Source organism: Canis lupus, chromosome X (genome assembly GCF_003254725.2).
Source record: "Canis lupus dingo isolate Sandy chromosome X, ASM325472v2, whole genome shotgun sequence".
Lineage (NCBI taxonomy): Eukaryota > Metazoa > Chordata > Mammalia > Carnivora > Canidae > Canis > Canis lupus.
This window is the reverse complement of record NC_064281.1, coordinates 95,898,462-95,926,145: the sequence shown is the minus strand read 5'-3', so window position 1 is coordinate 95,926,145 and position 27,684 is coordinate 95,898,462. Positions and strand designations below refer to the sequence as shown.

At 34.6% G+C, this 27,684-nt stretch overlaps 1 protein-coding gene across 18 annotated transcripts in view; it reads right to left on the bottom strand.

Annotated features, from left to right (window-relative positions):
* Positions 1-27,684, bottom strand: part of STAG2 (stromal antigen 2) — a 137,264-nt gene that overhangs the window by 51,928 nt on the left and 57,652 nt on the right. For 14 of the 18 annotated variants that reach the window (XM_035711645.2, XM_035711644.2, XM_025431078.3 and 11 more), the window contains 5 exons: positions 25,992-26,070; positions 20,544-20,708; positions 10,862-10,958; positions 6,721-6,797; positions 2,679-2,883 (listed from right to left, as the gene is read on the bottom strand). In XM_035711645.2, coding sequence (XP_035567538.1) covers positions 2,679-2,883; positions 6,721-6,797; positions 10,862-10,958; positions 20,544-20,708; positions 25,992-26,070 — 623 coding nt within the window. Of the gene's footprint in view, positions 1-2,678; positions 2,884-6,720; positions 6,798-9,053; positions 9,076-10,471; positions 10,592-10,861; positions 10,959-20,543; positions 20,709-25,991; positions 26,071-27,684 lie in introns of those variants that run through there. The other 4 variants (XM_049107503.1, XM_049107505.1, XM_049107504.1 and 1 more) reach the window with 4 other exon arrangements.

Below are 27,684 nucleotides of genomic sequence, written 5' to 3'. Positions count from 1 at the left end.
GAAAATTTTTAAATTAGTCTCACAGATGCAAAAATTTACAATTTAATCTCAAATTAAGAGAAATTAATAAGATGAGCTGTTCTGCTTCTAATAGAAAAGAAAAATACAGCTGCTACAAATGACAATAAATGACAGCTAATGTGTAACGAATACTCACTTTGTCAGTTACCTATGTTAAGTATTTTTCGTGGATTATCTCCTCCTAATCCTCACAAAGAGCCCTCAAAGTTATGTGTCATCTCCACTTCATTCATGAGGAAACAAGCCCATGGAGATTAAGAAATTTCCCTCAGGGGGAGCCTGGATGCCTCAGTGGGTTAACTACCTGTCTTCAGGTGGGGTCAAGATCTCAGGGTCTGGGATTGAGCCCTGCATCAGGCTCCCTGCTCAGTGGGGAATCTTCCTTCTCCCTCTGCCCCTCCTCCTCATTCATGCTCTCTAATATAAATAAAATCTTTAAAAAAAAAAAAAAAGGAGGTAAGCCTGGGTGGCTTAGCAGTTGAGTGTTTGCCTTTGGCTCAGGGGATGATCCTGGGATCGAGTCCCACATTAGGCTCCTTGCACGGAGCCAGCTTCTCCCTCTGCCTAGGTCTCTGCCCACCCCACCCCCCATCTCTGTCTCTCATGAATAAATAAATAAAATCTTTAAGAAAAAAAGTAAATAATTTCCTTGAGATTACACAGTTAAGTAGTTAAAGCAGTATTCAAAACTGATGTGACTTCAGACTATGCTCAAATCCCACTATTCTAAAATGTGTCCCCTACAATTATCTTTGTCAGAAATCATAATTCACCTTCTCAGTAAATTTTGGTTCCTACAGCAGTCACATAGCTATCTTGGTTACCAAAAGTACAGGGAGCTTGAGTGTTTCATATCAAACTACAATATGTAAAAATGAATTTCATCAGTTACTGATTTCCTTTAATTTTATTCTATTATATTGCCAGCATAAAGACAATGGTGAAATTATGAAGTATAGATCTAAATGAAAAGTCAAAGTACAAAGAAAAGTATCACTCAATAAAGTACGTTTTATTACACTTCCTCCAGATCCCGACCTTCTGTTACCGAACCCCTGCTCCTGAGACAAAACTGTGATTTATTTTTTTTAATAAAATAATTTTTATTGGTGTTCAATTTACCAACATACAGAATAACACCCAGTGCTCACCCCGTCAAGTATCCCCCTCAGTGCCCGTCACCCACTCACCCCCACCCCCCGCCCTCCTCCCCTTCCACCGCCCCTAGTTCGTTTCCCAGAGTTAGGAGTCTTTATGTTCTGTCTCCCTTTCTGATATTTCCTACACATTTCTTCTCCCTTCCCTTATATTCCCTTTCACTATTATTTATATTCCCCAAATGAATGAGAACATACACTGTCCTTCTCCGATTGACTTACTTCACTCAGCATAATACCCTCCAGTTCCATCCACGTTGAAAACTGTGATTTAAAACTTACTAATTGAAACATCTCACCATTTTACGCCTTTTTAGTTTACTCCAGACTGTATGTCAGATCTGGTTCATTGCATAAGAGAACAACACAAAACCAAATCTTAATTTGTGGCTATTGGGTCTCTTTAAAAGGGCTTCTCAACTTTCTCTTCAGAGCTATTTCATTCCCTCAGCAAACTAGTTTGTTACTCTGATCTAAAACTATTCACCTTATGCCATCATACTTATTTTAATTTACTTTAAGCCACCAAGTTAACATTAAATGCTGTTCATAGAACAAGATCACATTTATATTTTGTGACTTCCAATCTAAAAACAAAAATCCTATAGTAAGACTGCCTGCACTTTTTCTTCTAATCACTTCCCCCAGATTACCTGTAATTTATTTTATGAAAATGGAGGACTTAGCAAAAGTACAGCTTTAATTCTTCAGGAAAATATTCTAAAGGAAAAAACATCCCCACACTTAGAGAATGAAAAAAATGTTTATAAACCAATATATTCTACCATTAAGGCTTATAATACTACTGTAATACTGAGTGCCTAGTTGATTTTATCAAGCTGAAACCAAACAGTACATATTCAGTAATCATGTATCAACAATTTTACCTTTAGCAAGGAGAGAAACCAAAAGATTTTATAAACACCAAAATCAAAAATCACTGTCCTAGAACTATGTGAGGCTCAAAAACATAATTCATTTCAAAAAGTAAAGAATTTAGCTCAGTCTAAGGTTACTCAGAAACATAAGAAAAATCCATTTTTGTGGTGTGGTTAAAGAGTAAACGTCATCCTGCAGGGAGGGACCATCAAACCAGGAGGGACAGCTCATATTAGAGATAAAATAAGGTCATGAGGACTACATATCCAAAATGACTGAAGATTCCCCCTAAATTGCTATCAATATCATCCTTGGTAAAACTCTTTCAAGATGCAATGCATTACTATCCACCTCTTTCCCTTTCTGTGGCATAGTAATCAAATGGAGACAACATAAGAAAATCACCATATACTAACTATAGTATACCTTCACAGAATCAAAACTGATAGTATCATTCCAATCCCAGTAATTCACATGGGGACAGGGGATAGTGGTCCTGTTAGTCATTACTCCATAAGCAAAATTAATTACTGAGTAATGATTATTTCATTTCTTTTAGCGAAAATCATTTTCGTCTCTAATCTAAGGAAATATGCAAATAAAAAATTTCTAAATACTGACCTGCCAGGGTGCTCGTATGTCGAAATGCTCTGACTTGTGAGTCAGACAATCCTGTAAGAAGTGAAATAACTGTATCCATCATGTACTCATCATATATGATACTATATTGACATTGCCGTACTAATACGCCAATGAATTCACAAAAGCTGGATTTGAACTTCTTCCACTGAGGACCAGCCATGGTAAGTGGGTAGTCTCCACTATCCTAAAACAAAAATTTTAAACAGCAATTTCATTTAAAACACATGATTTAATAAAATTTCACTTAAGAAATACCCTACCTAGGCAGAAGCTAAAAAAAGCCTCTTTTACCCCACTTTTCTTCTCCAATAAATCCTTAAAGTAGGTGGGAGCTACCCTTGAACACTTCTGCTCTTTAAGACCAAAATGGATATTCTGAATTCAATCTAACAAATAAAAATATATACCAATTACTCCAAGTTAAAAAGCAGCTTTCATCAAAGCAAAATATTATAAACAAAGATACACTTACTGAATTTCCTTAATACAAAAGCATACCAATGTTATATTTTTAAAGACTCAAAACAATGAAATCATACTTTCAACCAGTCTAAGTGATGTATGATTTATAATCAAAAGATTACAATGTATATTTTTATTAGTTTCAAGAACATCAAATAGTCAACAATGACATTTTTTTTTTAACACAATGACATAATTTTAAAAAGAAATGGAAATGTAGCTAGTACAGCCTGGAAACACTAGTACTCAAGTATTATATATAAAGATGGGGCATTCTCCAATGAAGTTACACTGAGAATCTCCATAAATCATTAAAAATAAATCCTTAAACGGGGAACCTGGGTGGCTTAGTCAATTGAGCATCTGACGTTTGGTTTTGGTTTCGGCTCACATCATGATCTCATAGGTTGTGGGATGGAGCCCCAAGTCAGGCTACGTGCTCAGCAGGGAGTCCACTTGAGATTTTCTCCCCCCCCAATAACTTGCTATCTAAATAAATGAATTCTCTTAAGAGTATTCTAGAGACTTAAGACCATTTTATTAGTACAGTTTAACCATTTTTAAACCATTATCTATACATATATTTTTTACCATTTTAACCATTTTATATATATTATATATAAGCTTTATATAGATAAAAAAACTGTGTATATATATAAAACTATACATAAAAACTATGTGTATATATATATATAAACTGTGTGTATATATAATATATATAAGCTTTATATATATATAAAACTGTGTGTGTGTGTGTGTGTGTGTATTTTTTAAGTAAACTCTAGGAGGACCTGGGTGGCTCAGTCAGTTAAGCGTCTGACTCTTGGTTTTGTCTCAGGTCATGATCTCAGGGTCCTGGGATTGAGCCCCATGTCAGGTTCCCTCCTCAGTGGGGAGGCTGCTTCCCCTCTCTCTCTGTGCCCCTCCCCCACACTTATGCGTGTTCTCTCTCTCTCTAATAAATAAAATCTTTTTAAAAGATAAATGAAATGAAGTCTTTGCCCAATGTGGGGCTTGAATTCATGACTCCAAGATAAAGAGTTGCATGCTCTACCAACTGAGCCAGCGAGGCACCCCTCTTATTATTGTCATTAGAACAATATATTTTTTAATTTTAAGTCATGCAATATATAAGCTGAACCATTATTTCTCATCTGAGAATAATATCCTAATATTGGGGACACCTGGGTGGATCAGCAGTTGAGCATCTGCCTTTGGCTCAGGGCATGATCCCAGAGTCTGGGATGGAGTCCTGCATCGGGCACCTTGCAGGGGGCCTGCTTCTCCCTCTGCCTCTGTCTCTGCCTCTCTTCCTCTCTGTGTCTCTCATGAATAAATAAATAAAATCATTTAAAAAAAATAAGATCCTAATATTACACAAAAAGGTTTTCTTCCATAATCTCTGAATTAATCATTTAGTGACTACATTGAAATGTCTCATCTTAATTGCTGTCAGCAACTTGGTTTGTGACACAAATCAGATTTTAGGATTCTTAAATAGCTGTTTCCTTTTAGTAAAAAGGATTTCACTAAAACATCTAATATTAGTAAGTTAATTAAAATAAAGTAGTCATGCCCCCCGCCCTCCATTGTCCTTTGTCCATAGTTTCACTTTCCACATTTTAGTTACCCACGGTCAATCTCTGTCCCAGAGCAGATGATCCTCCTTCTAAGGTATTGTCAGAAGGAGCCTAACACTATGTCACAAGGCCTAGGTCATTTACCTTACTATATCTCATCATGTAGGTATTTTATCATCTTACATCATCACAAGGGTGAGTATAAAAGATATTTTGACAGAAACTACAGTCACATAATTTTTATTATATAATTGTTACATTTTATTATTAGTGTTAATCTCTTACTGGATCTAATTTATATAATAAACTTTATCACAGGTTATGTACTTATTGGAAAAAAACGATATATATATAGGGTTTGGTACTATGTGTGGTTTCAGTCATCCACTGGAGGTCTTAAAATGTATCCCTCGGGGATAAGAGGGAAGATTACTATAATACCATTACTCATAATTACCTCTTAAATACTTGGAGATTGATTAATAGCACTTAGTGATCATCAAACCTTTTTAAACAACTATTGTCTGTCTTTTAGAATGATAGTTGAAAGCTCCTTCATCATAGTAAGCAAGGAAAAAATGGTTAAGTAAAACTCAAATGGGACAAGACTTTCTACCTGAAAATTCAGTGACAAGTTTTGAAGAGTAAAGCTGCTGGAGCTGGAATGCAGCTGTAAACAAAACAAAAATCCCTGCCATGAAGGAGCTTACATTATAGTAAATCTAAATATGTCTTTGTTGGTAACAATACTTCAAAGGCATCACTGTGATACAGGATTCACTCAAGTCTAAGGTAGTATCTTTTTATTTGTATTATTCTTATTACTCATATTTGAAACATAAAGGATATATTTTTTAAAGATTTTGTTTTAAATTATCTCAGTACAAAAAAAATTATCTCATTACCCAACATGGGGCTCGGACTCATAACTCCAAGATCAAAAGTTGTGTGCTCCACTTACTGAGGCAGCCAGACACCCCCATAAAGGATATTTTAAATAATAACCATATAAAGAGTGGACCCTTAAATAACACGGATTAGAACTATACAGGTCGACTTCTACACAAAATTTCTTCAATAAATACACCTACAGTACTGTAAATTTATTTTCCCATCTTTATGGTTTCCTTTTTTTAAAGATTTTATTTATTTATTCATGAGACACACATAGAGAGAGGCAGAGACACAGGCAGAGGGAGAAGCAGGCTCCATGCATGGAGCCTGATGTGGGACTCCATCCCGGGACTCCAGGATCACGCCCTGGACCAAAGGCAGATGCTCAACCACTGAGCCACCCAGGCATCCCATTCTTTATGGTTTTCTTAATAACATTTTCTTTGTTCTAGTTTACTTTATTATACGAACATAGTATATAATACATATAACATACAAAATGTTGGTTACTCGACTATCGCTAAAGCTTCTAGTGAAAAGTAGGCTCTTATACAAGTTTCAGGGGAGCCAAAGTTATATAGTTTTTACCATGTTGGGCGGGGGGGGGGGAGGGTCAGCATCCTTAACCCTCATTCTATTCAATGGTCAACTGTACAATCCTTTGCCTAAGCTACCTGGTTCCCCAAATATTGACCAAATGTATCTTTAACAATATTTCAAGACATGTTCTTAGGCACTAAATTATATTCTTTAAGTTTTCATTTTTTGACAATAATGATAGCTACCATTTATTAAGTTCTTATTATACACCAGGCACTATAAAATGCTATGAAATTTTTCAACCATTACTGAATTAAATCCATAACAGGCTTATAAGAGAAGTATTATTACCAAAGAGTATTATTCACAGATGATGAAATCAATGTTAAGAAAACAACTTGCCCAAGGTCACTTCTATCATTTGATTAAATGTGATGACAAAGCTATTATCCATAACAATAATACTCAGAATTTCACCATCCTTTCAAGAGTAAATCAAGATTAACATGCATAAAATTATCAAAACATTTAGGGTAGTAAGTTACCTCGTCAAACTCTTCAGTCATTTTTCGAATTATTTCAGAGTTCTGCATATGTCTAAACATTTCTGCTGTGACAACTCCTGAAATTTCCAAGTGTAAGAAGTTAATATACATTGTAGAATGAATAAAAGAGAACTTCTAAGTCAGTCGCTTACACTGTCAGTCTCTATCACATTTCTACTCTCCTTAATCTACTCTTGCCTACGATATATACACTGGCTTAATCCCTTTTAATATATGTCATCAAAGGTGAGGCAGCATCCAGGGTAACAATTAAAACTTTAAGGATAAACCTGAATAAGAAAATGAATGATAGGTAGAGTCCACGTTAGCCAGGTTTCTTTATTAAGCATATATAGCAACTACATCTCATCATCCTCTATAAGGGCTTCCAATAAACATAAAAAGTTAAGTTTTAGTTTCTGCCCATCTGTCATCTAGTTGGAAGTTTAAATAAAGAATAACAAAAACAGGAAGGTAAGAAGAAAAAGAGGGAGAGAAGGAGGGAGGAAAAATAAAAACTATTGAAGGTAGTACATAAGAAATGCCCTAATGAGTGATAATGACAATAAAAGCTATTGGTCAGACAAAAAAAAGCATAAATCAGGTGTTTCAGAGAGAAAGAATCTGATAAGGACATTTAGAATTTCAAAGGAAGATAGGAGAGGGGAGGAAAAAGGATGCATATTATAAGAAGTAGTAAAAGCCAAGTAGAGATCAAATACCAGAAAAGGGATTTCTAGGAAAAAATGTGTAGGAAGAAGACATACATGAATTTCCACTGATGGGGTATCAGATTATTTAAAAAGGAACAAATATAAAAACTAGATTTTCAAAAACCATACTTCTATTGCTAGATTACTTATTCCTTGCCAGTCATATCACTATGAATACCGTAAATATAAGGCAAGCACTAATATACTGGCCTTACAGAGGGGGAAGTAAAGAATAAAACAAAGAAGTTAAATACCTTGAGATTATTCATCTACATCATGCTGACACCCCCAAGAAAGATCAGCTTCTAGTGGTCCTGTGAAGAGCCCTTACTTACCACAACACTAAAGAACTACATGATTGCTTTAAAATATTAACAAATCTGGAAGAAGGCACCATTTCTCTTGCTTAAGGAAGCACATTCTCAAAAACCTTTTGAAGAGTTTTTAAATTTTAATTAAGCCATGGATATATCTATCTTCAGAACCTTCCTGTATTTTATACCCAGGTGCTATAAACTTGGCAAAGCTATAGGAGGATAAGTTACTCAATCCCTGAAACTATTTCTACAAAATAAACATGTATATATAAATAAATCTCAAAGCAAACATACGGCATACATTTTGACAACTGCCCCATTTCTGAAGTTCCTCTCTCTGTATAACAGCCCGAAACCCAAAAATAAGCAGAAAAAAATAGCTGTCACAGAATCCATGCACATCACTCCTGGGGCAGGTGTGAAGGTGCCACTAGGATACAATGTCTGAGCCTATTGGGTGGACTGTAAGAGATATGCAGAGACACTGCTAAAAACTAGTAAAATTAAAAGGACAGCTGACCAGGAAAGAAAGAAGGAAACATTGGCCACAATTTTGGCAACCCCAACAGTCTGGAGCCATTCTGCATAGAGTCAAATATCCCTCCACACCTTGACAGATACTGAAGGCAAAACTATGGTAAAATAACTGATGCTCACAATCACAATCCTCAGTCCAAAGGAAAAAGGCTAAAGTACAGTACATATAAACGTTTCTGGGACACCTAGGTGGCTCAGTGGTTGGGCATCTGTCTTAAGCTAAGGGCATGATCCCAGGGTTCTGGGATCAAGTCCCACATCAGGCTCCCTCTGCCTGTGTCTCTGCCTCTTTCTGTGTGTCTCTCATGAATAAATAAATAAAATCTTTAAAAAAATGTTTCTAACTCACTTATAAAAGAACTGAATCAAAATAATCCTAAGTGTGTTTTGAAAGTACTTAATGATCTTAACTTTGATTACAAAATAAATTGTCCTTTATGGAGCTTTCTTGATTCTAAAATAAACACTATAGCAGTGTTTAAATCTATCTGATAAGTTTTTTAACACCTTCAGTTTTAAAAAATCTGGACAATCTAGTATACAGCAAAGTATATCCAAAGGTTCCGTTGGCAAGCTCCTGATTCATAAAACACAATGGTGCCAGAAAAGGAATGAAGCTGATTAAGGGAAAATGCTGACTATAGCCGTGTTTCAAAATTACAATTCAGAAGCCTAAAGAGGAAACTGAAACTGACCAAACTACAGTGTAACAGGGAAGACTAAAGATAAAATTCAGAATTTCAACTCATCAAGTTATTTCTGGCACCTGTTCAGTCGTTCTGCAATCAACGTTCCACTTTGAAAGAATCTGAAGAGAAAGGACACGGTCCTTGATTACACAATACAACAAACAGGTACCTGATTCCTTCTACTCCAGAAAGATGGACTGGACACAGACAAAATATAAATAATACTAATTTGTCCTATTTTTTAAAGTATAATCTGATTCATCATATTGTCATTATTACATTTCCTTTGAGCAGAGTCAGTAGAATTTTCTATATTGATTTGCAGCTTCTTCTAGCTAAGAAGTAAACTTGATAACTCTCTGTGCTCTAAGATTTTAAATTCTCTAAAAAGACAGTTTTTAAAATTTCTCAAAACTGATAACAGTATTATGCAGATCAGACTCAAGAAGTTAATATTTGTCTATCCGGCCTCACATACATAATATCTAGTATGCATGCTGCACTGAATGTTGTGATCAACCTCCAATAAAATGCATCAGTTCATAAAATGTTACTTGTTTTTATGGAATTATTAAATCACTATATTTTACACCTGAAACTACTAAAACACTGTATGTTGACTATACTGGAATTAAAATAAAATTTTTAAAAACCTAACTGGAAATAAAATCCTTATATACAGTCAGGTATCTAAATTTTCCACCAAACAGTATAATTTTGAGAATTAGGATTTAATCCTATGCTAATTAAAGGAAAAGTAATGTGAAAAGAATGTAACTATTTAACTTTATTTTTACTAAAATGTCACCTTCAAAGTTAAAAAATCAAAATAATAAAAATTCAATTAAAAATGTTACTTGTTTACAATTCCAGTAACAGTAAAAATGTTACTTGTTTTATAATTCCAGTAACAGTATTTTTAGAGTATTAGTGTAGAATTATAATAATTTATAAATAAATTGCTTCTTGGGATTTATTTTACAGATTTGCTTAAATCAATCATTCTCTAGGATCTTAACTTCTTGGATCTATATTTAAGCAAATTTCCCTCCTCCTGACTTCACATGTGTTTGGTGACACTTCCATAAAAAAATGTAATACTCATGGAAAACTTTGTAACATTTATATTCCTGGACATCTTCTAAAACTTCAAGGACAGGCCAAGTATTAGGGAGAAACAGAATAGATCAGAACCTGTCCAGGATTTTGTCTGAATCATTTACTGATCCAGATCAAAATGTATGACATGCCACAACTTACATAATTTTGTCTCCCTGCCAAATGTCTGCAGTAAATATTTTTGCCCCAGGGACCACACTACTGTATTTTATATTTTCCCTACTCCTACTTCAAAAGCTTTTTAAATAAAGTGAAAACATTTGCAACAAGACCCCACTCCAAAACTTCTCTACTTTAAAAAAAACACCTAGAAATTTCACCAATACCTTACTTAACTTACTTAGTTACTTACTTACCTACTTACTTATTTACTTACTGTTATTCATGGCACTTTTAAACTCCCTACACTTTACAATTCCCTGCCACTTGAACCTGTATCTCTTCATTATCTTCCTCCTCCCTTCTTAATCCATTTCTTTGTTCCTAAAACCAGATGCTGAAAGTGGGAAATATATCTAATAAAAGTAATATAACAATTATAAATTGCCAAGTTTTTAGTTAACTTTCGCACATGAATACAACTGTCTCAACAGAGTTTCTTATTTTGTTCTTTGCTCTTTTTTCCATTATACATTTTATATGATTATAATGCTAACAATTCCGTATCCTGGCATTATTTTCCACATAAAGTGCTAATATATATTTAGGTGGAACAAAAAAAGAGACCATTTAAGAACATTCTGCTTCCAAAATAAATGTATCTTACCTTTACAGCCTGAACACTGAATAAAAAAGTTGATGAGGTCAAGAAGTGCTATATCTCGGTCATGCTTGTATGATTCTATCCAATCATCTACCACCGACTACAAGCAGAGGAAGGGGGAAAAAAAAACCATTAGCTTTTGCTAATGTTCTAAGAATTAAGTTTGATTAGTCATTAAATTCCAACATTAAGTAGTATCCCATTACTTCAAATTAATATATACATATTTGTATACTAAAATTTAATGTTAAATTTTAACAACAAAAGAGAACCAAATTCAGGAAAATAATCACCTGATAGCACATAATGATCAGTCTTCAGTTTACTTTGCATTAAAAAGAATGTGAAAACTAATTAGGGGACCCAATTCTATAAAGTGAAATTACTTTTTTTCTAATGACATTAAGGATATCCTAGAAATTATTTTTAAAAATCACCCCCATATTTCTTTTTGACTAAGATACTATACTAAATACAAATAACACTTAAAATATTAACACTGCAAATTCCATTGTTCCAGAAAACAAAAATATTTTTAAAAGATGTAAAGGGGACAGCCCAGGTGGCTCAGTGGTTTGGCACCTCCTTCAGCCCAGGGCGTGATCCTGAAGACCCAGGATCGAGTCCCACATCGGGCTCCCTGCGTGGAGCCTACTTCTCCCTCTGCCTTTGTCTCTGCCTCTCTCTCTCTCTCTCTCATATGAATGAATGAATGAATGAATCAATCAATCAATCAATCAATCAATCAATCTTTAAAAAGATGTAAAGGGCTGGGTCAATGAGAAAATGCAGAACCAAATAATTTTTTTCAGAAGTGAGCACTAATAGTCCCATGTTATAACAAAAACAAATTGATGACTAAATATACATAAATAAGTAGGACAGTTTACCAATCTAGAGACTTTTTTTTAAATATTTTATTTATTTATCCATGAGAGACACAGAGAGAGAGGCAGAGACACAGGCAGAGGGAGAAGCAGGCTCCATGCAGGGAGCCTGACGTGGGACTTGATCCCAGGTCTCCAGGATCACATCCCGGGCTAAAGGCGGCGTTAAACAGCTGAGCCACCTGGGCTTCCCCCAATCTAAAGACTTAATATTGTTAGATGACAATACTCTCTAAAGAGATCTACAGATTCAATGCAATCCCTATTAAAAATCCAGCTGGCTTCTTAGCAGAAACTAGAAAGCTGATCCTAAAATCCTTATGGTAATGCAAGAGATCTACAATAGTCAAAACAATCTTGAAAAAGAAGCACAAAGTTGGAGAACTCATACTTCACTATTTCCAAAACTTACTACAAAGCTACAGCAATCAACACAGTACTGGATTAAGGACAAAAACTGTAGATCAATGGAATAAAAGTGCGAATCAAAAAGAAAACATCTTATTGATGATTACTTGATTTTTGACGAGGATGCCAAGACAATTCAATGAAGAAAGCCTAGTCTTTTCAACAAATGGTACTGGGACAACTGGATATCCGCATGCAAAAGAATGAAGTTGGGAGTGCCTGGGCATCTGACTCTTGATTTCAGCTTGATGATTCACGTTGTGAGTTAAAGCCCCACATCAGGCTCTGCACTGGGTATGGAGCCTGCTTAAGATTCTCTCTCCCTCTCTCAAATAATATTTTTTAAAATAAAAAAAAAAAAAAACACTGAAGCTGGACCCAACTCCGATCATACACAATACTTAAAATGGATCAAAGACTGAAATGTAAGAACTAACACTATAGGGATGTCTGGGTGGCTCAGTGGTGTGGCGTATGCCTTTGGCTCAGGGCATGATCCTGCTGTCCCAGGATCAATAGTCTCCCTGCATGTGCTTCTCCCTCTGCCTCTGCCTCTGTCTCTCATGAATAAATAAATAAAATCTTTAAAAAAAAAAAGAGCTAACAGTATAAAACACATAAGTAAATCTTCATAGCCACATTAAGCAAAGTATTCTTAGATATTAGACTAAAAGCACGAGACTAAAGAAAAAAATGAATTTCACTTAACCATAATTAAGTTTTGTGTTTCAATAGACTCCATCAAGTATGAGAAAAGCACCCACAGAATAGAAATATTTGCAAATTGTGTATCTGAGAAGGTATTTGTGCTCAAATTATAGAATCATATCTCATTTTACTGCACTTATACTGCTGTATTTGTGTTTGTATGTGTGTGCATGTTTTATGAACCAAAGGTTTGTGGCAACCCTGTGTCAACGAAGTCTATCAAAGCCATTTTTCCAGCAGCAGGTGCTCACTTTGCATCTCTGTCACATTTTGATAAATCTATTCAGCATTTTAAAATCTTTCATTATTATTATATTTGTTAATGATAATCTGAGACCAGAGTTCTTTGATGTCACTATTGTAGTTGTTTTGGGGCACCATGAGTCATGCCCATATAAGACAGCAAACTTAATAAATGCTGTGTATGTTCTGATTCCCCTATCTCTCTCCTTTCCTCAGACTCTGTATTCCCTGAGACACAATATTAAAATTAGGTCAATTAATAACCCGATAATGACCCCCAGTGCTTAAGTAAAAGGAAGAGCTGCACATCTCTCGCTTTAAATCAAAAGCTAGAAGTGATTAAGCTTACTGAGGAAGGCACGTCGTCGAAAGCCGAGATAGGCCAAAAGATAAGCCTCGAGCCAAACAGCCAAGTTATAAATGCAAGGAAAAATTCTTGCAGAAAATAAAGTGTTGTTCAGTGAACACATGATGATTACAAAGTAAAACAGCCTTATTGCTGATATGGGGAAAATTTTAGAAGTATAGATAAAAGAATCAAACCAGCCACAACACTGCCTTAAGCCAAAGCCTAATCTATAGCAAGGCTCCAATTCTCTTCAACTCTCTGAAGGGAGAGGTAAAGAAAATGCAGAAGGAAAGACTGAAGAGAGCAGAGGTAGGTTCATGAAGTTTAAGGAAAGAAGGTGTCTCCTTCACATCAAAGTGCAAGGTGAAAAAGTAAATGCTGATGTAAAAACTGCAGTAAGCTATCCAGAAAACTAGCTAATTGTCCAGGGTAGCTACACAACAATAAATTTTCAATGCAGACAGAATAGGCTTATATTGGAAGTACATGCCATCTAGGACTTTGATAGCTAGAAAGCAGTCAATTCCTATCTACAAAGCTTCCAAGGAGAGACGGACTCTCTTGTCAGGAACTAATGCAACTGACTACTTTAAATTGAAGCCAGGACTCAATTCACCATTTCAAAAATCCTAGGGCCCTTAAGAATTATGCTTAGGCTACTCTGCCTATGCTCTGCAAATGAAACAAGAAAGACTAGATAATAGCATATCTGTTTACAACATGGTTTACTGAATATCTGAAGCCTACTTTCGACACAACTACTCAGAAAAAAGATTCCTTTCAAAATATTACTGTTTATTCACAATGCACCTGTGTCACCCAAGAGTTCTGATGGAGATGTACAATGATATTCATGTTGTTTTCATGCCTACTAACAAAAAATCCATTCTGCAGCCCATGGATCAGGGAGTAAGTTCAACTTTCAAATCTTATTTAAGAAATACATTTCCACAAGGCTATAGCTGCCATACATGGTGAGTCCTCTGATGGGATATGTGCAAAGTCAACTGAAAACCTTCTGTAAATAATTCATCATTCTAGATGCCATTTAGAACACTCATGATCTATGAGAAAAAGTCAAATTATGAACATTAACAGGACTTTAGAAGCTGATTGTAACCCTCAGAGATGGCTCTGAGGGCTTTCATGACTTAGAGTGGATTTGGTAGAAATTTCACTGGGGATGTGGTAGAAAATAGCAAAAGAACTACAATTAGAAATGGAGTCTAAATATGTGACTGAATTGCTGAAATCTCAAGATGAAACTTTTAATGGATGAGGAACTGCTTTTTAATGAATGATCAAAGTAAGTGATTTCCTGAGGTGGGATCTACTCCAGGTGAAGATGCCATGAAGATTGTTGAAATGACAACAAAGGATTTAGAATATTACATCAGCTTAGATGTTTAATAAAGTAGCAGCAGAGTTTGAGAAGACTAACCTCAATTCTGAAAGAAGTTCTACTGTGGGTAAAATGCAATCAAACAGTATCACATACTACAAAGAAATTATTTGTGAAAGGAAGTCTATCAATGTGGCAAACTTCATTGTTGTCTTATTCCAAAAAACTGCCATGGCCACCCAAACCTTCAGCAAACACTCGATCAGTCAGTAGCCATCAACACTGAGGCAAGATCTTCTACCAGCAAAAAGATTACAACCCAATGAAAGCTCAGATAATGGTTAGAATTTTTTAGCAATGAAGTACTTGTTAATTAAGATAGATACATTTTGGACATAATGCTGTTGCATATTTAACAAATTACAGTACAGTATAGACATAACTTTTATAGGCACTGGGATACAAAAAAAATTCATCTGACTTGCTTTATTGTGGTATTTGCTTTACTGCAGTGATCTGGAACCCAACCGACAATACCCCTGAGGTATGCCTATATAAAGAACTCTTACAATTCAATAGTTTTTAAAAGCCAAGTAATCTAATTAAAAATATAGATGAAGATTATGAAAATAGCTCTATATATAAGATATACAAATGGCTATTAGCTCATCAAAAGATGCTCAATGTAACTGACTACCAAGGAAATGGAATTCAAAATTAAAATAAGGTACCACTTCACAACAACTAGGGTGGCGTTAATCAAAATTACAGACAGTAACAAATGTTGGCAAAGATATGAGAAATCGAATGCTAAAACACTGATGGTAAGAACACAAAATGGTGCTGCCACTTTGGAAAAAGTTTGGCAGCTTGTCAAAAAGTAAACAGTTACCATATGATCCAGCAACTCAACTCCGAGGTATATATTACTCAAGAGAAATGAAGACTTATGACCAAACTAAAACTTGTACAAGAGGGATCCCTGGGTGGCTCAGCGGTTTAGCGTTTGCCTTTGGCCCAGGGTGCGATCCTGGAGTCCCGGGATCGAGTCCCACATCAGGCTCCCGGCATGGGCCTGCTTCTCCCTCCTCCTGTGTCTCTGCCTCTCTCTATCATAAATAAATAAATCTTTAAAAATAAATAAATAAAACTTGTACAAGAATACATATAACAGTATTCACAATAGCCAAAAAGTGGAAACCAACCAAATGTGTGCATCAAAAGATGAATGGATAAACAAGATGGAGTATTATTTGGCAATAAAAAAGAATGAAGTTATCATACCACAAAATAGATGAGCCTTGAAAACATTATGCTAAGTCAAAGAAACCATTCAAAAAGGACCACATATTGAACGAATCATATATATGAAATGTCCAGAAAAGGTAATTTATAAAAAGTACATTAGTGGTTGCCTAGACCTGGGACAGGTGAAAAGAAAGTGACTATTAAGAATCTAAGCACAATGTTTCCTTCTGGGGTATTAAAAAAGTTTTAAAATTAGACTGTGGTGATGGCTACACAACTCTATGATATACTAAAACACCACTGAATTTACATTTTGAAAGGGTGAATTTTTTTTAAAAAAGGGTGAATTTTGTGTTATGTGGAGTGTTTCAACATAGTATTTTTTTTTTTTAAATAAAACAGCTAAAAAAATAAAAATCAACAAGTTATTCTTTGGGGGATCGAAGAGGAAACCATAAAGCAGATGAAAACTATTTTTAAATGAACCAAGTTTAAAAATTAGGATGAAAAAAAAAAATTAGGATGATAGGGGTATCAGAGTGGCTCCGTTGGTTGAGCATCCCACTCGATTTCACTTCAGGCCACAATCTCAGGGTCTCTCAGGGTTATAAGATGAAGCCCTGAGTTGGCCTCCACACTCAGGGGAGTCGGCTCAAGATTTTTTTCTCTGCCCTTCCCCTAAGTTTCAGTGTGTACACACACATTCTCAAATAAATAAATCTTTTTTTTAAGTATCATCAGGAAGCAAAAATTTTTAAGTTATGTACCAATAAATATGAAATGTGGTTATAAAATAAATGAACAAATTATGTAAAATTTGATGTAGAGAAAGGATAATATTACAAATTAAAGAAAATAAAAAGGAAATATTGTCTAAAAATTACCTGGCTCAAAGGCATTGACTGGAGATCTTCTAAAATTTTACCTAATTTCTAGATTTCAGTCCTTTTCTATATTTTACAATAGCTTATGTATGTAAACTAAATCAATTTATAAAACAGACATGTTTAAGATTATTCCCAAATATGATACAGGTAATAAATATCAAGAGAATATATTCTGGGACTGTGAGAGTTTTAAAACAAGACCCAGGGGTACTTGGGTGGCTCAGTCGGTTGAGCATCTGCCTCCAGCTCGGGTTGTGACCCCAGGGTCCTGGGATCGAGCCCCACATCAAGCCCCATGTCAGGATCCCTGCTCAGGAGTCTACTTCTCTCACTCCCAATCTTCCTCCCCCCCGTTCATGTCCTCTCTCTCAAATAAATAAAATCTTTAAAAAAAATAAAATAAAAGATGGCCCAAAATGTCTGCCAATGCTCTTCAATAAGAAGTGGGGTCAACATTACCTTATCTAGAACTGAAGGCAGTAAAAATGATGCCTCCAAGATTAAGTTATTGAACAACATTCGACTTTTGTACTGGGTTCTTGGAGCACTAGAAAACTAGGCACTCCTGCTCAGGACAAACTCCAAACCCAGAAGCCATACCGTAAGAAACCCAAGCCACATTCAAGAACCATTTGCAGGTACTCCAGGGAACAGTCCCAGTTGTACCCAGCCTTCAAGTCACTCCAGGCTAGGTACCAAACATGAATAAAGGTGCCTCCAGATATTACAGATCTTAATTGTTTATGCAATTGCTGAGCATTAAAGCTGTCTCAGGTAAGGCTGTAACCATCATGGATGGCATCATAGACAATTTCATACCTGTTTAGTTCTGTCTGAATTCTATACCAACATAATCATTAAGCCTAGTAAAATGATCATTCCTTTACATCATTAAGCTTCGAGTGATTTGTTATACAGCAATAGATAACTGGAAGAAAGGCTATTTCATCAATAAAGATACAAAAATATTTAATGAAATCTTACCCCAAAAATATCACATCACATTAAAAAGTTATTCAGACAGATCAAATAGAATCTTTACTAGGAATACAAGGCTGATGTAATAAAAATACAAGGTAACTCATTAAAATATTTTAAAATTTTAATTATCATATAATATGCTAAGAATTTATTCAATAAAACTCAACATGTATTATCTAATAAACTAGGGGCATATGTATGCATGATCCCTCCTTTTTTTTAAATGTAAGAACTACTTTAAAACCAACAGCCAGTCTTATACTTACTCTCACCTATAATGACTGAAATAGGTATATCCTGGAATACAAAAAAAAATGAATAATATACAGTCCCTGATCAAGAAATTAATAATCAAGAAGCAAATTCAGACATATGCATACCTATATATAATACAATATGCTAATATATTTATATTAAGTGCTACAATATAAAGAGAAGAGTAAGAAACACCCATATTCAAGGGGAGAAAGAGCCCAAGAATGCTACTCAAAAGAGTAACATGTGACTTAAGTCAATTTTATGTGACATGGAAGAAGGAAAGAAGACTATTTCAGGCAAAGGGAAAAACAGAAAGGTATGGGAGTGGAGGTACATACTGTGGCTGAGAAATAACAAGCAAACCATAAAAAGAAATCTGGGCTGGAACTTTTAGATAAGGAACAAGTGCTGGAAGCTTGTACACAGGAAACTTCCTTGATCAAATTTTGTATTACCAACACAAGTGGGAGTATACAAAACAAACTGGAAGTGGAGAGTAGATTCAGGGAAATCAACGGAGAGAAACTGTGGACATCCCACTTTAAGGGTGAAAGCACATTTAGAAACAGAAAAAAGGCTGAGTGAAGTAAGTCAATCGGAGAAGGACAAACATTATATGTTCTCATTCATTTGGGGAATATAACTAATAGTGAAAGGGAATATAAGGGAAGGGAGAAGAAATGTGTGGGAAATATCAGAAAGGGAGACAGAACGTAAAGACTGCTAACTCTGGGAAACAAACTAGGGGTGGTAGAAGGGGAGGAGGATGGGGGGTGGGAGTGAATGGGTGACGGGCACTGGGGGTTATTCTGTATGTTAGTAAATTGAACACCAATAAAAAATAAATTAAAAAAATAAAAATAAAAAAAAAGAAACAGAAAAAAGTAGAGATACAATCTTAATATATGACAAACCATAATAAACACAAAAATAAGGAAAATGTTCACTCTAAACATGGAGATACCAATAACAAAAAAATTAAATGTAAAATTTAATCCTCAACATTTTATATTAAAATTTTCTTGAGGAGTCAGAAAGTTAAAAACCTCATAGACTAGAAAAAAATAGAACAGCCTACTTAGCTGTGGATACAAGTTGAGATTTCTGATGTTAACAAAAATGAAAGACATCCGGAAAAAAGACCAATGCATTTAACAACTTACAATAAAACACTATAGAAAAAAGTATTATATAAAAATAAAAAGGAAAGTAATGAAATGCTATATATAATTGAGATAATGTATTCCTTTGATAAAATTAACCCAAATGCGAACTAGAGAGAAGGGGATAGCTTTTTTTAAATTAGGTAATGACTAAACCATAGCACTATAATATAATGAGATATTGTTTTTAAAAATATCAAATGTATATATGAAATAATCATTTAAAACATTAGAGAAATAAAATCCATACCCGCATGACAACTATAGAAAAAGCAAACCATACATGAATAAATGAAGGCAAATTCAAATTTTAAAAATCATATTCCTCTATACAACTGGGGATAGCTCAAAACAACTAACAATTTTTATATTACATGTAAGAAGGGTATTATCAGTCCCAATTGATACTTAAAATTTATACAAAACCATACATATTCAGGTAAGTCCATATTTATAAACAAAATTTGTAGGTGTTTAATAACTCTCTTTAATAACAGAAAGCTTAAATGGCTAGCTCTCCATAAACCATTGATGTGCACCTTTTTTGATTAAAATTAATTCTCTGAAGCAATTCCCTGTAGCTTTTATAAATTAAAAAATAACTTTATTGAGCATGTATATTCTTTGAGTATAGGGTTTATCCAATTTTTTAAAAACCATGTGGGTTTAGTCTCCATTGTAAAGCCTAAATGCTTCTATTGTCATAAAATTATGCAGAAGAAACAAAATTAGGATGATTTGACATGGACATGACTCTTACTTTTTACTCTTTTCCTAAGAAATAGCACAAGTAATAAACTTTAACAGACAACAGTGATCAACATAACTCAATTCAATAAAGTGGGTAGTGATTATATTAGGTCACTCAACCAAGAATTCTATATGGGCAAAGGATTTCATATTTTAATGGCAGACATACAAATTCAGAGGAAATTGAAATCTCATAGTTTACATCAGCATATTTTTTGGGCAAATGATTTTTTATTATATGCCATTAAAAGAAAATAATGCAGTAGAAAATTACTCAAGACACAATTTAAAAGGTCCTATGGTCTGAACAGACAGATGACTTTGTTCTTTCTGATGATTTTGTTGTTTTCTAATAAGCAATGTTAGAATTTTTTAATGCAATTAGAAAATTCAGGGATTTTATATAACTCACTGAAGTTTAAAATGTACAAATAAACTGGGAAGAACACAATAAACATTACCTGCATAGCACTCTTGCCCATTTTAACAACTTCAAACAACATCATGTTTTCAACTCCATTCTGTTGGTGATGACCATTCATTCGGTTTGGACCAGAAGGAGGTTTTCCTCCTCCATTTCCACCCTTGCCCTTTTCTCCTGGGCCCTTTTTGCCTTTTTTACAAGTCTGCATAAAAATACAAGTTAGTTAAGTTATATTATTATCCTTGAAAATTCAAAATGAAGATACAGCTGAAGCAGTTAAAAGGATACATAATTATAACAAGCCTAACCCTGACCTAAAGAAGAGTGCCATACACATGTCATAATAAAATGATATGGTTGAGACAGCCTCTTTATGGTATCAACTTTTTCATTTATACTATCAGCCACCTCATGTGACACTGCAAACTGACAGACTTCATGGTCCAAATTTTTATTCCTATTAGCTGAATGATGTTATGCTAGTTACTTAACCATACTGTGCTTCAGATTTTCTAATTTGTAAAGTGAAGATAAAACTGTGCTTATCTCATAGGGTTGCTTCTTTAAGGTACAGACTGCAGTGGCCAAAAAGAATAGCAAAACACTTTATCAAATACGTAACTCAAACTTAGTTCAAATTTTTAAATCCTATCTAATGTTAGTCTTATAAATTATTGCAGTACACTGACAAGGGAATTTTTGTAAATATAAATAGGTATATCAACCTCATTCTTATTCTGGATAAATGAAGGCAAATTCAAATTTTAAAAATCATGTTCCTCTGTACAACTGGTGATAACACTTATCATGAAAATTCAGTTAATGAACACTATGGAAATAAAGCCCCTTTATAAGGAAATTGTCAATATTGGGTAGTGGGGACTTCATAAATCAGTGAAAAGGTTGCCTACATGCCTCAGTTATAAAATACCTCCCATAGCCTTTATACCTTGTTATAGAAAAGCAAGTCTTCCCTAACTCAGAGTCCTCATTTCTAAAAGGTCATAGAGTTGTATTAAATCTTTACAGATTAGATTATTTCTAGGTCTCTTATCAACCTACACATTTCTATGATCTAGAGTAAGGATCGGCAAGCTTTCTGTACAATACCAGACAGTAAATATTTCAGGCTTTGCAGGCCACCACATTCCATCTCTGTCACATATTCTTTGTTTATTTTTACAACCCTTTATAAATATAAAAACCATTCTAAGCTCATAGGCAATATAAAAACAGGCTGTAGTTTGGCAGACCCCTGATCTACCGCCAGGTCTACAAACAGATTTCTACTGACAGCCTATACGTTTCTATACTTTGTTCCATGGAGGGTCCTTCCTCCTTCCTCAATAGTCCAAAATCCCCCTACTCTTTTAACAACTACTTCAAAGTCTCTCCTAAGAACGGAAATCTATTACTTGTTAATTTACATTATTTTGCTAATGAGAGTCAGTCTTTGTGAACCTAAGTCATTAATTCCTAATTGTAGAATGAAAGGTTACTGTCCCCAGCAAAAGGAATTTCAGAGATAAGGGTGAAAGAAAAGATCAACTACAGAGAGTACACCAGGAAAGAATAAAATGTTAATGTTAATTAAATGGAACTATATATTTGCAATTTATCTATCATATGCTTCAATATTCCCTGTTGGTATGGAAAACTAGTATAATTAAAATGGCTCCATGAATATGCTATGCTAGAAAAAAACAACGTGCAAGGAATCATAATACAGGGATGTACAAGAAGTCAACATGCTAACATGGGTACAATCTTGTGGATGAAAAATATCTCTAAAGAAAGACTATAGGATAGGGTGCCTGGGTAGCTCAGTAGTTGAGCATCTGCCTTTGGCTCAGATAGTGATCCCAGGGTCCTGGGATTGAGATCCACATCAGGGTCCCCACAGGAGCCTGCCTCTCTCTGTCTCTCTCATGAATAAATAAATAAAATCTTAAAAAAAGAAAAGAAAAAGAAAAAGAAAGACTACAGAGGTGCCTAGGTGGCTGAGTCAGTTCAGCGTCTGCCTTCAGCTCACATCATCATGATCCCAGGGTCCTGGAATGGAGACCCACATGGGACTCCCTACTCAGCAGGGTGTCTGCTTCTCCCTCTCCCTCTGCCCTTGCCCCTAGTTCACGCACATGCTCTCTCTCTCTCTCCTCTGCTCTCTCAAATAAATAAAATCTTAAATAAAAAAAAAAAAGACTATGAGGTAGCATAGTACATACAGTGGATTAAGAGTACCTTTTAACAGATGAGGGCTCAAATCCTTTAACCACTGAGCTTCTCTGGACCAGTTTCCTATCTATAAAATAAGGACGTTTTCTAATCCTCTGGGTGGTTCAAATTTTAAATAAGATAACATATATTAGCACAGTGGTTGGAACATACATAGCATACTGTCAAAATGCAGTTATTATTATCACTATAATAATATGTTAATCTGAGCCCTAAACACCTTACTCATAGCAGTGACTATATAAAGTTAAACTGTAGCACAAGACACCCTGGTGGCTCAGTGGTTTAGCGCCACCTTCAGCTCAGGGCCTGATCCTGGAGGCTGGGGATTGAGTCCCACGTCAGGCTCCCTGCATGGAGCCTGCTTCTTCCTCTGCCTGTGTCTCAGCCTCTGTGTGTGTGTGTGTGTGTGTGTGTGTGTGTGTGTCTCATGAATAAATAAATAAAATCTTTAAAAAATAAAAAATATTTAAAAAAATAATAAGCTGTGGCACAAAAACTTTGGAGAGCTCTCTATTCAGATACCACTGTGCATCTTGTGCTAATCTGCAAATTAAATCAAAGTCAAAAGTAGGGGACACCTGGGTGGCTCAGCAGTTGAGCATCTGCCTTTGGCTCAGGGTGTGATCCTGGTCCTGGGATTGAGTCCCACACATCGGGCTCCCTGCGAGGAGCCTGTTTCTCCCTCTGCCTGTGTCTCTGCCTTTCTCTCCATGTGTCTCATGAATAAACAAATAATCTTTTAAAAAAAACAAAGTCAAAAGTAGATTTCAGTTTTGCAAGATGGTTGCAAAACCAAAAAAAAATGGTTTTCTAATGAATAACCATATACTACCCACTAGAATTATGGCTATCTTTGGATAGTCATGAGTTAACATTTTATTCATTCATACTTTTTCTGCTTCAAAACTTCTACTTTTTAAGAGACTAAAAAAGCATTTGAAATTATGAAACATGGATTATGTGAACTCTAAAAATATATGCCAAGTACTAGTTAAATAAATTATATTCCATACATCAAATGGGATGCTCTAACATCATTAGAAATGACAAGAAAAATTCATTGATAGGAAAGCTGCACACAACATACTACACATACTACTGACTTTTAAAAGCAAATGAAAACAGTTTGCATAGTATGAATCCATTTAAATAAAATTCTGTGTGCATGTTTATAAGCATTTATACGCATAAAAGAATGTTCATCAAAATGTTTAAAGAATACATTACCTCTGTGTGAAAGGTTTATAGGGAAATTTACTTTGTTCATTGTGCATTTTTGTATTATTTAGATTTTTTAAATGTGTCAGGGCACCTGGGTGACTCAGTTAAGTGTCTGACTCTTGATTTCAGCTTAGGTCATGATCTCAGGGTCAGGAGATCGAGCCCCAATAGGGCTGGCTCCATGCTCAGCATGGAGTCTGTTTGAGATTCTCTCTCTCTCTGCCCTTAGCCCTGTTCATGTTCTCTCTAAATAAATAATTTATTCTTTATCTACTTGTTAATTTAAACAAAATTTTAAAAAATATAAGTGTATCATAAGAAAATATAAATCCAAACTTCATTTTGGGAAAGAAAATGGTGAACAGAAACAAGTCATCTTTTGCACAATGTATTTACACACATGCACAGAATCAAATATACTTTCCAAAAGAGCAAAATAATTCATCCATTCACCAAGTTATCCGGAGCCCTCAAGCTACACACTCATATTCTAAATTTGCACTCTATTTACTCAGAACCTTACTTTGTTAGTTTTTCTTCTTTTAGTTTTATTTATATTTAAGTAATCCCTACACCCAATGTAAGACTCGAACTCATGAACCAGAAGTGAAGAGTCAAATGTTCTTCTGACTGAGCCAGCCAGGTGCCCCCTCACTTTGTTAGTTTTTATCCTTGGCATTACTTATAAAAAGTAAAATTCTTGTCAATTGTAACCTGTTAGATTTTAACTGGTTATAGGTTACATTTTTAGGATGCTTTAGAATAAAAAGTTTTATTGATTGCTTTGCTTTATATTTGACTACTCATGTGTGAATAAAGCCCACAGAATATCACATTGTGCTTAGCATACTATGCTTTACAAAATGAACTATTAGAAATAGAAACAACAAGTGTTAGTGAGGATGTGTAGAAAAGAAACCCTCATGCACTGTTGGTGGGAATGCAAACTGATGCAGCCACTGTGGAAAACAGTATGGAAGTTCCTTAAAACATTAAAAATAGAACTACCTTATGATCCACAAATTGCACTAGTGGGTATTGACCCAAAGAATACCAAAACACTAATTCGGAAGGATATATGCACCTCTATGTTTACTGCAGCACTATTTACAATAGCCAAATTATGGAAGCAGTGCAAATGTCCATCAGCAGTGTGTGTGTGTATGTATATATATACACACACATACATACACTGGAAAATTATTCAGCCACAAAAAAAAGAATGAAATCTTGCCATTTGCAAAAACATGGATGAAGCTACAGAGTATAATGTTAACCAAAATAACTCACCCTCAATGGAAATGAACAGGGCGTAATAGAAGGGGAGGTGGGCAGGGAGTTGGGGTGACTAGGTGATAGGCACTGAGGGGGGCACTTGGTGGGATGAGCACTGTGTGTTATGCTAAATGTTGGCAAATTGAACTCCAGTAAAAAAAAATTTTTAATAAAATAAAATAAAATTACTTTCATGGAAAAAAGAAAAAAATAAGTCAGAGAAAGACAAATACCGTATGATTTCACTCATGTGGAATTTAACAAAGGAAAAAAGAGAGAAACTAAGAAACAGACTCTTAAGAGAACAGACTACAGAAAATAAACAGATGGTTATGGGGTGGGGGAAATGGGTGAAATAAGTGAAGGGTATTCAACAGTATACTTATCATAATGAGCACTGAGTAATGTATAGAATTGTTGAATCACTATATTGTACACCTAAAACTAGTATTATACTCTATATCAACTATACTGGAAATAAAAATTTAAAACGTAATAAAGTTTTTTAAAAAACAAACAATGACGTATTAATTTCAGCTTTACAGTACTGGAAATAGATAATCAAAAGATATTTGACCTAAAAGCCAAAGAAACCATATGTATTCAGAAGGCTTACTAGTGGGGAAAAGGCACTTTTAAAAGATAAAGTCTGAAACATAACTAAAACAACTACATATATTTTATATGTATATGCATATATGTATACAAATGACCTTAAGAACCAAAATAAAGTCATATATTCTGTACATACTTTTCCTTTGCCTTGCTTTTGATTTTTTCCTTCAATGTCTTCAAAATCTGTGTCAGAAGAAAAATGTGTTTCTGACTCCCTGTGACAGAAAGATAAGCAATTATTTAAAACTTTCCTTAGAAATATAGGGAGTTTCTAATTTTTGCCATATTTTCTAAAAGAAAGGCTTGGTTAACTCTTTACAAAACTCCTTATAAGCATTAAATATAATTAAGATGCTTTCCCAAAACATCATACCATAGCATATTACCAAACATAAAATTATATAACCAACCAACTACAAAACAATAAACTAAAACAAAAATATCTAAACATCTTTTAACCCTAGGACTACGGTATTCTATTGTAATGGCTAGTTTCATTTTCTGATTCAAGACTATGGAGTTCAGATAAGACTGCATTTTAAGACTAGGAACTGGATGACCTTTATTAGGGAATTTTTAGTAATATTAAAGGATCCTCTGACCAATCCTCTCTCACTCAAAAAATATTTGTAAATCTAAGAGTAACTCTACAAAGTATGTATTTCTGAAAGGATATATATAAAACATCTTTACAAACTAAATCATTTGAAATACAATAGGGAAGTGCTAACTGATCAAAATCCTTTATGAAGTAAAGAGGTGGTAAACTACATTCAGGAGAACTGGGTCTAGTACTAAGAAACTGTGTGACCCTAGACAAGAGACAACCCCTCAATCTTTTCACCTATAAACAATGTATATGCAAGAAAGAATGAAATCTCTAAAGTTGCTTCAATATCCTCCAAGATGTAAATCTATAATTCTAAAAATTCTCCCTTATTTTAGAATAGGTGGAGTGTTTTATATAATCTGGATTTTCTCACACATAAGGAAGAAGACTAATTTAAATACACATGTGTAATGCTTCCTATATATGCAAACATGGGTTGAACTACCTTAATAGTAGTAACATACCCTCATTTAAATGCTTAAGGCATGGCACACTTGGAATTTGGGTCATAATAGATTTTAGAATCGAGCCACACCCATAAAAGGTAAAAGTTTTACCACTTCAAATATGTAATCTTAGTACCAGTTTTGCTTAAAACAAATGGAATCAAAATGCAAAGCTATTCTTTCTAAAGCTAGTCTTCTCTAACTAGATTTCTTCTATTTCCTCTTTTACTGCCATAATAACCAGTTGTCCAGAGGCTCTGAGGTAGGAATACTTTATTTATCTACATTAATGGTTAAGGTGCTAACAAGGAAAAAAAAAATCACTATTTATAGCACTTACCCTACAAAGTAATTTAAACAATGTATAGAGACAATCCTGTGTCCTAGAAGTTGTGAGGAAAGGGACTATAATAAATACCATTTCCCAGAGTAAATGCACCAAAAGCTGAATGACTACCATAATATTAACCCTGAAACTCATGCCTGTTAGATCTTAAGAAGATTGTTGTCATCAATATTCTTCCCACATGCCTATATGGCCTTGCAAAAAAAAAAAAAAAAAAAGCAAGGAAGAAAGAGAAAAAATTTCTAAGTATCGTGCTGTATATGCAAGTAATACTTCTTTCCTCCCAAGACATTTGTGGGATACCAGCTCTCTTAGCTCAGTACCTGCTATAAGTTTGCAAACAACTGCTACTCTCCGCAATATTCCAATGGCCACAGAGTAATCACAGGCTCAATTACGCTCTTAATCCTCATCTCCAGGCTATCCC